Source organism: Coenobita brevimanus, chromosome 90 (assembly GCF_032717465.1).
Source record: "Coenobita brevimanus isolate Jiangsu-jjx chromosome 90, ASM3271746v2, whole genome shotgun sequence".
Classification (NCBI taxonomy): domain Eukaryota; kingdom Metazoa; phylum Arthropoda; class Malacostraca; order Decapoda; family Coenobitidae; genus Coenobita; species Coenobita brevimanus.
Window position 1 is genome coordinate 14,889,975 of NC_137043.1, and position 12,751 is coordinate 14,902,725.

The 12,751-nt window shown below is 43.0% G+C and overlaps 1 protein-coding gene across 1 annotated transcript in view; it reads right to left on the bottom strand.

The window, feature by feature from the left end:
• Positions 1 to 2,120: 2,120 nt before the first annotated feature.
• Arl8 (ADP-ribosylation factor-like protein 8) overlaps positions 2,121 to 12,751 on the bottom strand; it is a 117,778-nt gene continuing 107,147 nt past the window's right edge. The window contains exon 4 of the mRNA XM_080281722.1: positions 2,121 to 2,889. Within this exon, the coding sequence (XP_080137848.1) occupies positions 2,769 to 2,889 (121 nt within the window). The 3' untranslated portion in view covers positions 2,121 to 2,768. The remainder of the gene's footprint in view (positions 2,890 to 12,751) is intronic.

Genomic DNA, 12,751 nt, shown 5'->3' on the forward strand with positions numbered 1-12,751 from the left:
GTCAGTGTCACTATGATGGATTTATGAGGGAGGTTGAGGCAGAGAAGCCTCCTCAGGATCTTGAAGGCCCTCCTTCAGGGGGTCAGTAGGACCTCCTACAGCCTCAGGTACCCATCCCTCTTCCCCCCCAAGCCCATCACCACTCACCTTAAAGGTTGGTAAAATCTTAGTTGTGTCAAAAAGTAGTCAAGTTGAATTCAGAGGGGACTTTTCCAAGGCTTGTCTGACATTATTCATTTTTCCCATAATGTCTGCTGTTTGTCCAGTACGGATTTAATCCACTATGGCAGTACTGTCTGATAATACCGTACTGGACACGAGGGTACTGTGTGTGTGTGTGTGTGTGTGTGTGTGTGTGTATATATATATATATATATATATATATATATATATTTATATTTATATATATATATATATATATATATATATATATATATATACAGTATACTGTAATCCGAATGGCACGGGACTGAGGGTCTTTCAGACTATTGTCTTTTTCAGACTATAGGGAGGGATCTTTGAAAACATTAGAAATATGTATATCATTAAATAAACACTTAATATGATATGGGTTATTGTTTTACTTGCCAGAAATTAATACAAGTGTAGATGAATAGTTTTGGGCAGACACATCCAAGTCCATGGGCAAGTCCAAGCCAGATAAATCTTAGATAATGCCCAGGGGGAAAAAAAAAAAAAATGAAAAAAAAAAAAAAAGAAAAATGAAAAATGAAAAATTTCGCTATGAAAACTTCAGACTACTGGGATTTTCGGATTACTGGTGGTCGGATTATAGGATTTTTACTGTATATATATATATATATATATATATATATATATATACATATACAGTATAGACTATTGGGATATTCGGATTATTAATGGTCAGATTGTAGGACTTTTACTGTATGTATGTATGTATATATATATGTATGTATGTACAGTATATAATATATACATATACTGTATATATATATATTTTATTCCAGCCACCTCCAAATGATTTTGGTAGCTTTGGAGAAATTATATGTAGTGACAGGGTTAGGAAGTCTCCACTGACCCGTTCACACACTTATTTCTGTCCCCCTGAATTGAATAAAATCATCTGGAGATGGCATGATTGAACTTCAAGAAGTCAAGCCTTTTATCCGATATAATTAAACCTGTTTTATTACACTAAACCAATATAAAGCCTACGGGACAACATTACAACCAATTCAAGCCCTGACCCTAATACAAACATACGGACACCACTCTTACACTTGCAAACCTTTCTTGAAGATTAGGGATCGTACTCTTGCTGACTTAGGAATCTTTCTAGCACCTCTTCCTTACTGATATATTTTGTATAATACCCCTTCTATATTTTCTCATATGTTACACCTTTGCAACACTGATATCCACTACATAAACTAGGCATTAAAGACTATTGATGTACTATATACCATTCCCTACAGGTGATGTCCTTTTCACTTTATGTTTGCTGCAGCTATGTGATTTTATTCAGCTAACAACAGGTTTCACATTGAAGGAGTTTATTGAATCTCTTAAGTTCAAAAAGTATCTCCAGAGTTGAATAAAGAAAATTTGTATGACAGAAATAAAATGAAAAAGATGACTCCAGGCTCATATGGAGATGCAAAACAAATGAGGAAGAGGTGCTGTTGACCCTCCACATCAGCTGATGGTAATTATGACTCCCAGTACACAACCTGAGACATATCCAAGTGCACGCTACACCCCCCAAATGTCCTAGCCTTAACCCCTTCATTACTATGATATAATCCTGGTTATATTTTTCCTTCTTCCAGATGAATTTATTCAACTCTGGCAGAGAGGTTAGATATTGTGTTCATTAATCCCACTGCTACAAGAAGTCCCTTAAGTTTAACACAACTGTCTGGATGTGGTAAGATTAAACTGCAAATATGTCATCTGACAGAAGGGGTTGAGACCAAAGACCATTTTCTACATGGCACTGTAGGCACTGCTGCACTCTTTTCTAAGTGACTTATTACTGGCATTCCTAAAACACTTTGATTACACACTGATATTCTCTCTCCTGTTATGTATTTTTAGTGCTGCAGATTTGACCTTAATAATGTGCAAAACAATAAAAAAGTGTAACGTAAAGCAAGAGTAACAACCAAACCCATATTACTCCCTTAAAAGGTTTAGGGACCCAAGGCTATGCTACTGTAGTCCAGTACATACAGTGGTGAATGATCAACCTAACTTCCCTCGGTGGCATTACATGACTGAAAAACTTCCAGTCACCTCTTGGAGATCAAACCTATGCAAGGCTGTCATTCCATCTGGGTCATGCTAGCCACTCAACCACTAAGTGCAATATGCACAATAAACAGCGAACAAAGAGGTGTTACAAAGTCTCCAGTGTAACCCAGAATAAGGTGTCATATCTCAACACATCCTCAAGTACCCAACCACACCTCAATGCACCCTAGCACATTCTTAACCACTTCAGTCTGATGACATTTTTCAGTTTATTCTTGCTGCCTATATATGACTGTTACTAAACTTTGGGGAGACCATGTAACAAAGAGGTTACTGAATTCCGTATCTAGCTTCTCTAGTTCATAACGTCTCTCCAAAGCTTTGATCTTTTGTTGTGAAGGGATTTATGAATGCTATATCATCTCTCCAGTTCAAAACAGCTCTCAAATTATTAATTTAACTGTCTGGAGACAGCAAGAAGAGTATAAAATATGTCACCCAAGTGAAAACGTTAAGCCTCATACATCCCTGCCTTAGCGACCACCAGATTTGGAGTGGGAAATGAGCCACTGTAGGGTTATGTCAATGTTGTCCTTTTCCTTGCATGATATAGAATAGCAGCAGATCTCACGATCCTGGATAGCAGAAAGGTTCCTGAAAGATAAAAAAAAGGTGAATCAGTTTTTGTCTTGATATGGTGGTCCCATGTATTGTTCAAATAAGAAAATTAAACATAAATACATGTATATGATGGGGGAGTCATTGCTAAATATCTATCTTCCTAATGAACTACAATACAGTCACAATTTTTGCACCTAACTGGTATCGCAATTGTGGTGTGAAACTCAAACTCGTGAAATTTGTATGTATACTTTACACGTAATAAGTGGAACAGTCATAACTCGTTTTACGATGTTTCGGTTTAAGATATTTCGCTACAACGACAATAAAAAAGTTCCACCCCAAAATCCGATTTACGATAAGTTTCCCACTATAACGATTTTGCCATCGGGAAGCGCCAGGCACACGCAAGGTGACCATTGCTTGTCTCAGACAAGATGGTGGCTCCGATGTGCGGTGCATTGTTATGGTTCAGGGCCCCTTCAAAGCCATCTTTTCAACTTGTTCATGTGTGCCCCCCTGTTATCATCACCTCTCAGCCAAACATCGTACTACAGTACAGTAATTCCTAACATTTACTGAAAACTGACAAGCACAGGCGTGAGTGGAGACACTTTAGCACAGTCTGGTGCACTAGCCATCACTGCCTCCCGTATGCTACATTCTGCCTTCTTTATTGTACAAACAGTTGACTCATTCACCCCAAACATACGGTTCGGAGACAATTCCCCGTAAAGTCAATTCACCGTCAAAACATGGACGATTCCCCATCAGGACAATTTGCACCCTGGACGATTCCCCGTCATTCTATAAATATACTTATTACTGATTAATTAATACTTTAATAACTAATTTTCAGAGGGATTTTATAACTCATATAAGTAAAAAACTAGTGTACTGTACTTGTTAAATAAATTGGTATGTAAATAAATGACGGGAAACGTCCTGACGGCGAACTGTCACCGACATTCCTTCCCTATGTTTGTCCAACACTTTAACTTTCTCTGTCAGCGACATCACTTTACGAGCCCGCTTTGGTGTGTTACCACATGCATCACTAGCACCACGCTTAGGTCCTATGTTGACAAACAAGGCGAGCAATCACTGGAAGGCAGAAAAATAAGCGACAAATAACGATTCGCTAGTCACGCACGGTTCAACTGTCGCATTCAAACTGACTGTGTGGTGCGTGGCAGACCGACCTTCCCCCCCACACACACACAAACACATGTATGCGCACTGGCAGCGGGTAGGCATTTTTATATTTTATTTATTTCTCACATATATTAAAATTATTTATTTGAATACTATAATATTGTTTTAATTATTGTACAAAATATTCATGGATAACCGAAATCGCGTGAAAAAAGTTTGCGTGAATTAAGGGATTACTGTGGATTTGTGTGCCCAGTGATAAGGTCAGTGCCAGTGTAGGCCCCAGTGCTATGGTTGGTGCAGGTATAGGTCCCATTGCTAAAGTTGGTGCAGGTATGGGCCGGATTCCCCTCCCCCTAACCTGTTCCTGTCTGACTCTGAGGCTGACCACTTGCGCCTATAAACAAAGGCTGTCCCCCAGCCTCGGGGGGGTCGAATTGGAGACGACTTGGACCAACACAGGAAGGAATGAATGTGGGTTGTCATTTATGGTTCAGTCTTGGTTAGGCGACTTTGGGAAGTTGAGCTGACATAACCCCCCTTTTATAATGGGTTTCAATCTACCGATTTACGATAAAATCGGTATACGATAAGGTATGACCTGATGTAACCCCATCGTAAAATGAGTAATGACTGTAATTGGTTCCAGGGTCAGTCACCTCATTCTCCCTAAGCTGCTCATTAATGACACAATACTCCTACTATTAATTACATACAGACATATAATACATTACTGAACAAAGAACTTACTAACACTGACACTTAAGCTGAACTGCTTGATGGGGCTTGAAGATGAGTTCCGAGGCTGGGAGGAGTGGTTAGTTACCACCTGCCCCCTCACTGCTCCCCGCCACCACTGTTGAGTCCCCCACACCACCACTTCCCGATGCTTCAACATCAAAGCCCTCAAAATTCAGTGGGAGCTCATCAAGCTCCTCAATGTCGTCAACGTCCTTGTCCACGGCACTGTCGTCCTTCCCAGCCTGTATGTTCTCCAAAGCCTGGGCTTGTTGAATAGGAGAGGACAGGAATGATGTTATCAGAGTCTGACGACGTGCATGAACTCTGGCGTTGAAAAGGTCCTTGTAATAAGCCAGAAGTCTGTCTACCATCGGGAGGGAGGTGTCCCTGATCTCTGGCCTCCCATCACATTCCTCAATTTGCTCTATCAAATGAGCAGTGGTTGCCAGCAAGTCTGTGATTTGGTGAGATGTTGGCTCACCTGGTGGGACAGGTAAGGGCTTTTCCTGAACTTCATTGTCATTAGACTTGTTCGTCTGTTTCAAACATCTCCTCAATGATCGGTTCAAAACAAGTGACTGCAGAGATGCGGGGGCTTGCGAAAATCGTAGGAAAATTGCGAGACTCTTAGGAAAAAAACATTCCCTTGTTATCGTGAAACGAAATTTCGCGAGAGTATTTACTACGAAAATAGTGAGTGTACTGTAATTTGTGGGCATTATTCTCTCACTAATGCAGTACATGGGTACTTCCCACAGTCCCAAGAGGTTATTGCTGTTATTGCTGCTTAACCCCAGTCTGTCTAGCCAAGCAGATCTGCCAAACACAAGTAAGCAACTGCTTCTGTGAGGCTGTTCTACAAGTACAATGTGGTACATATACTGTGCGGGGAACTGTCATCCCTTTTGTGATAAACAGTGCCTCACTAGGGTTGGACCAGGGTTCTCTTTCATGGAGAGGTGTTGAGAAATATGAGGCAGTTTGGCTTCTGGCTGAAAGCTGCAGCTGCACTGTTTCATCCTGGATACACGGTGCCATAATGTGTAGAGTATTCATGAGCACCCCCTGTGAGGTACTAGCATGAAAGTAAAAAGTGGCTACAAGCAACCAGCCAGACATTCATCAATGTCTGCAGCAAATATTCAGCCACAATTATACAAAGTACACTCGATCCTCAATTTGCCGGACTAAAAGGGGGGTAGACCAGTCCGGGAATGGCAAAAGTCCGGCCCCACATACTATTCCCCGGACTATTACCATACTTTGTCCGAATTCTCCAATACTGTCCGGCAATTACTCAGATAATCTAAAGCATTCTGGAATGTAGGCTACCTATACCAACATAACTAACATACACAGTACATAAAATAATAACACTGACGCAATAACAATAATAATAACTGACACAATAGCTGTACAGTAAGCTCGCCCCGAACACGTTCTCGCAAACGCGCTCGCAATTATACCCGGTTAGTGCTGGGATACGTATAAGACAACGTATGATTAAAGAACCATTACGAAAACTATAAATTTACGCAAGAGAGGCCTTCGAAAGGCCAAATCCCCGAACCTCAGCACAGTGCGCATGGTTTGTTTTGATCACGTGATCATGTGATTTGCTGTCCTGCTTTTCCACAGTACTGTTTTTGTAAGTTAAATATTTACATTACTGTTCTAGTAAGTTTATGTACAAGTTAAAGTACAGTACTATTAAATAACATTAAAGCAAGATATAAAGTCTTATAATCAGTTTACTGGATAGGTGTCGGAATATTGCCTTTTTTATTTGTTCATTAAAGATTTGCTGCACTGACTTTCCACAGTACTGTATTTGTAAGTTAAATATTTACTGTTCTAGTATGTAAGTTGAAGCACTTAAATAAAGTTAAAGCATTAAATAAAGCCTTGTAACCAGTTAACCTGATTTATGATTACCCATGATCAGCGGGTTCCGGGACAATTCTCTGTCAAGTCAATTCGCAGTCAGATATTTCCCTGTCAAAACATGGATGATTCCCCATCAGGACAAATTGCACCCTGAATGATTCACCGTCATTCTATAAATACAGTGGTTTCTCAAATTTCGATGGGCATGGGTACCTAAAAATCACCGCGAATTTCAAACCATCGAAATTTAAAATGAACTTCTTAGGGGAAAAATTAGTTTGGGTCCGGGGCCTGCAAACCTAACTACATAAAATCAATATTTTTTGCCCACACCCCCTGTAAACTTTATGAACTATAATTGTGGTTAAGTAACTATAGTTCTGCATTGTATTGCTATACTGTCAGCAAGTGTATACTTGGTGTATTTCTGCCCTTTCCTGGATTACCATTTCTCCTTTGGCTGCGAAGATTTAGAGGTGCCAGGCTGCTCTTGTCCATTATCACTAATACCTGAAGAACCACTCTTGCTTGCCATCTTGAAACAGGTAAGTTGCGACAAAAATACAAAGAAAATACATACAACTAAATTGCAGTGAAATGCATATCCACACGTGGAAGGTTTTCGTTTTCGTTTTTAAAGGTTCCAACATGCTTGCATGCGTCGGCCTTGGTCACCTAATGGCGGCTCTCCATGCTGCACGATCCATTGCAGCCTCTTTGTTCAGTCTCTTAACCCTGAGGTCACACTTAACCCCTAGGGTACGCAATTCTCCAGCCTCGACTGTCCCCCAGGACGCAAAAACAGGCCAATTTTTCGACTTCCTCAAAGGTTGAAAGTTTTATGCCCGATTTATAGAGCTTGAATTTACACACCTGAAAACGCAAACCCCACCCTCCTAGACCCAATAGTTACCGAGCTATGGCCCGTCAAAGTTTATAATAGTTACCCGTCGCGGCCCCGGCGAGAAAGAAAATACGCTGCTCGCACGTTTTCTTCACAAAAATACGTACAAAAATAACCAAAATCAATTTTTTTTGGTGTGTATAGATTTTATAAACCATTGTAATGTGCTTAGAAAAAAATAAAATTGTAACAAACCTCCTAAATAAATATGATAAATAAAAATTATCCTTCCCTCCTCTCCTCTCCTCATACCTCCAATCCCCTTCCCTTCCCTTCCCCTCGCCTAACCTCCCCTCCCCTTTCCTCTTCCCCCTTCCCTCCCCGCCGAGCTGTCAAATCTAGCAAGGGAAATAGGTCATGAACCCCCCAATAAAAACATGATAAATAGTAAAAATATCCTCCCCTTCTCTCCCCTCTTCAAACCTCCAGTCCCCTCCATCTCCTTCCCTTCCCTCCACTCCTCTCTCCTCTCCTTCCCTCCCCTCCCCTCCCCTCCCCTCCCCTCTGAGCTGTCAAATCTAGTTTTCGTTTCATTTCGTTTTGAAGGCTCCAACATGCTTCCATGCGTCGGCATAAAATAAAATGTCTTTTTCAAGTGGGTTTCGACTAAACACAGCTAAAGTATTTGTGGTGTGGATATCTGTATACAGACACCAATAAATTACAGGTAATGATTCAAAAACACGTGCCATAAAGCGTAAAAAATATGCAAAATATTTGAGGCCGGGGAGGTGCTAGGGGATGCGGGTAGGGGTGGGGGGTAGGGGGAGCTGGTAAGGCCAGGAGGGGGTGGATGGGGATCGAGGGATGGGAGGAGACCACCACAAGACACAAAGGAAGGGCCAAAGTGGAGTACAGGGACATGAAGGGAGGGTAGGGGGGAAATACTCTCTCCCCAGTTGACTGGGGAGGGGGACGTGGGGGGGGATCCACATGGGAGGGGGGGATGCATGAGGAGGGGGTGGGAGGGGTTGTTGTGGTGGTAAGAATGGTGGGAGGTAGGGTAGTAACAAGGTAGTGGAGTAGAAGGACCTGGCGAGAGGGAGGTGGGGGGGTACACCCCCCACCGCCTGGTTACGGGCCTGGCTTTCCCCTCCGGTGTGTCCAACACCTAGTTCTGATTGGTTAGAAGCCATCTATGTCACAGCTGGGGTGGAGCCAGCTGCCGCCAGTTTTTTGTGGATGTTGTACGATCGGTGTTGCTCGTCCTCTTAAGAAATTGCGCAAAAAGCCCGATCGATGAGATTAGCACTTAAGGGGGTTAATGACCTCGTCCCATGTCTTTCTCGGTCTACCCCTCATAACCCCACCCCCAATATTAACACTTCTCACCTTCCTCACCCAATTATCATCCCCCATCCTCTCCACATGTCCAAACCATCCCAATCTACCTCTCTTCATCACAACACCAATACACTCAAGTCCCATCCTACTGCTCAACTCTTCCATCGTGAACCCAGCCCCCCCAGACCTTGGACGCAGGGACGCACTACACATCCACCTAATCATTGTCATTTCTGTACGTCTGAGCCGGCGAATAGCCTCCTCCTTAACTGCCCAGGTCTCACTACCATACAGCATTACACTCCTAACACATGCTGCATACAAAGACCCCTTAGCACGTAGGGAGAGTCCTCTCAATGTCAGGAGAGGCAACAGCTCCCTGAAGTTCCTCCAACCACTTCTCACCCTAGCCACAGAGCTAGCTCCAGCCCCACCTCCAGCATACAACATGTCTCCCAAATAACAAAACTCTTCCACACACTCAAGAGATTCACCAGCAAGTTCAATTTTTTCACGTCTGACAATCTCCACCAGCTCTCGCCGACACGCCGTACACATAAAATCAGCATTATCTCGCAGTCTACCTCTGATACCACTGCATCTCTTACGCACCCATTTATCACAAACACCGCATAAGATGGAATTACTTCCCACGCCCTTGTGGCAAACTGCACATGGCCACTCTCCTTCGTCTTTGACCAACCCTAGATATCATCACTTTTGTTTGATCTGCATTTACCCTTAAGCCCTTGTGCCCCATACCATCTCTCCACTTCCTAAACCTTTCCTCCGCCTCCCTTTCGTTTTCTGCAATCAACACCAAATCATCACATACAACTCTCACGGGATTCCGTTTCTAAAGTCACATGAAAGGGCTTCAAGTACCATGATAAACAACATGGGACTCAAAACTGACCCCTGATGCACACCAACATTCATGGAAAACCCATCACTCAAATCTCCATTCACTCTTACCTGGGTGTGAGCACCCACATACATAGCCACAACCACCCTAACCACCCACTCCTCCAAGCCAAGCTTTCTCATTGCCCACTTCATCACCTCTCTAGGGACTCTGTCAAAGGCCTTTTCCAAATCAACAAAAACAAAATACAGGTCCCTTCTCCAACCAATATATTTTTCCTGAAGCTGTCGAACAATGAATATGGCATCAGTGGTCCCCCTACCTGGCATAAACCCAAACTGCATCTCATCAATATTCACTGTTTCTCTAATCATACCTTCTAAAACTCGATCTATTACCTTCATTATCTGATCAAAAGCTTTATACCTCTATAATTTCCTCTTTCCAGGGCATCATCCTTCCCCTTGTACACATTTACAATTACACTCTTCAGCCAATCATCTGGGATAACACATTCATAAATAATCCTATTTATCAGGTCAGTGACTAACTTCACCCCTATATCGCCTGAGGCCTTCTACATTTCGGCAGTCAACCCAGACACACCTGCTGCCTTACCCACCTTTATCCTGCCTATTGCCTCACTCACGGTAGCATCATCAATCAAAGGCCAAGGGCCAGACACTGGATCTGCTGGCTCCAAACCTTCTCTGTCCCAGTCAAACTCCTCATTCAACAACCGGTTATAATGCTCTCTCCATGCATCTTTAATATCCTCACTGTTCACCACTACCCTTCCTTCATCGTTCTTCACACACTGCTCACCTATAATATCCCGATTATCCCTCTTCACCTGATCTGCCACCCTAAATATCATATTTTTCCTTTCCCCATGATTTAGGTTATCAAGTAAAAGTCTCTGTGACTCAGACTTTGCCCTGTATACCTCTCTTCTAGCCCTACACTTGGCAGCCAAATATTCCTCTTTGCTACCACCCTTCTTCCATTCCCGGAAAAGCCTTCTTTTCTCCTTAACTGCAGCTTCTACACCATCATCCCACCACCAAGTTACTTTACGTCTTGGTGGTCCTCTTGTCCAATCGCATTTTACATCAGTAACTCTCAAGAGATTTCTTGAGGGCACTGTACTGTTCATTAACGCCTCTGTCTACAGCTCCCTGTTCAGCCACCACTCTCCTCAACTCGCTATAGAAGACATCCCTTACTACTTGGTTTTTCAGCTTCCATATTTTCCACCTAGGTACATAAGTCTTCTATTTCATCACTCGTTCTTTAAGCACCTATCACAAATCAGTAGTTTGTGCAGCTGCACACACTCCTCACTTCCTATAACTTTAACCTCCCTCACTAACCTCCTATCGGCCCTCCTAACCAGAAAATAATCTATCTGACTACTATTTCCCCCAGATTCATACGTAATTAACCTACTGTCTCTTTTCCTAAAATATGTGTTGCACACAATCATGTCCGTTGCCTCCCCAAACTCGAGTATCCTTTCCCCTTCCGCATTGCTTATACTATATGCACATCCCCTATGCACTCCTTCATAACCTTGTGCTGCTTCACTTACATGACCATTTAAGTTCCCTCCCAAAACCACCATCTCATCATCCCACATACCACCCATTACACGTATTAAATCATCCCAAAATCTATCTATCTCTACTTCATCCAATCCTGCCTGTGGAGCATATTGTATGCCGATATAATCGCAACTATCCTTCTACCGAACAGAATTTTCACTACCAATATCCTATCGCTTACTCTCATAACATTCATAACATATTCCACCCATTTCTTCACAACCATCACACCAACACCCCCATATCCGTCTGTTCCCCCTTGCCAAAACAACTTATAGCAACAGTCCTTCCCAACAATATTTCTGGCTGATCCACCCCTGTACCAGACTTCCTGCAAACACGCCACATCCATCCACCTCCTACTGAATGCCTCAATGACTTACCCTGCTCTTCCCCTCAAACTTCCCATATTCCATGAACCCACCCTCATCCCCCTAGGTGATTTACTGTCCTCAGGCTTGCTTTGAAACTTTCTCTTGTGTTTTGTCATATTCAGTATTAATAAAGGGGGACAGACATACCACAGGCCCCACTCACTGCACAGTCCCAAGTCCAGGCAATGGATCTGGGACCCCTAGCCCACCAGCTTACCAGTGGCTGTGGTAGTGGCCTCAGGGCACCCTGCCAGGACAGCTGCAGGGACACCCTCCAAGCGCGCCTTGGCACTGCAACTATCCCGCCATTATATACCCACTGATAAGGTAGCCTCCTGGGGCGTTACTCCCAGGTTCGGGCCCCTCTCTATTGGGCAGAAGCGGCAGCCTGGCAACCACAATGCCCTGTACCCTCTAGCACAGGCCCGAGCCCCATCTCGCCCTGGACCCATGATCTATGCCGGCAGAACCCCCGTCACGCCTTCCCCCAGAAGTCCACCACTAGGTAGCGGGGGCGAAGTTTTATGGCCGCATGCCCTTGCTGGCACCATCCCCTGTAACGTAGTGGGATACGTTGTGTGAAATGTAAGGTGCATGTGATGTAGTGCATAGGATAGTTAGAGGAAATGTTTGGGAGAGTATGCTGGTCTACTCTCCATGTTACTGTCACACTGAAACGGTCAGGTACAGGCTGAAAGTGCGGCACTTGTCTGTAGAGGGCTGGCTGCTGGCAGGACAGTCGCAAGATGGCCACCGACAACAGAACATCACCTTGCACATGGCTTGTTGTTGTTGGTGCCTACTCCCATCTGGGAGCTCTTGTCCTTAAACAACATTACTTTTTTTTTTTTTTTTTTTTCCTATGTTGCTCCTTATACTCATAATTACTGTACTTCTCTTCTTTTCAGTATTCTGCCTCCTGTATTTGCTACCACCTGTAATTCATTTTGTTTCAGTATTTCTATTATTGATTCTTTTCCTTTAATTTCTCGTTATATCTTCGAGTTATTAAAGTATTGATTAGTTAATAATACTGTAAGTATATTTATAGAATGACAGGGAATAGTCCAGGGTGTGAATT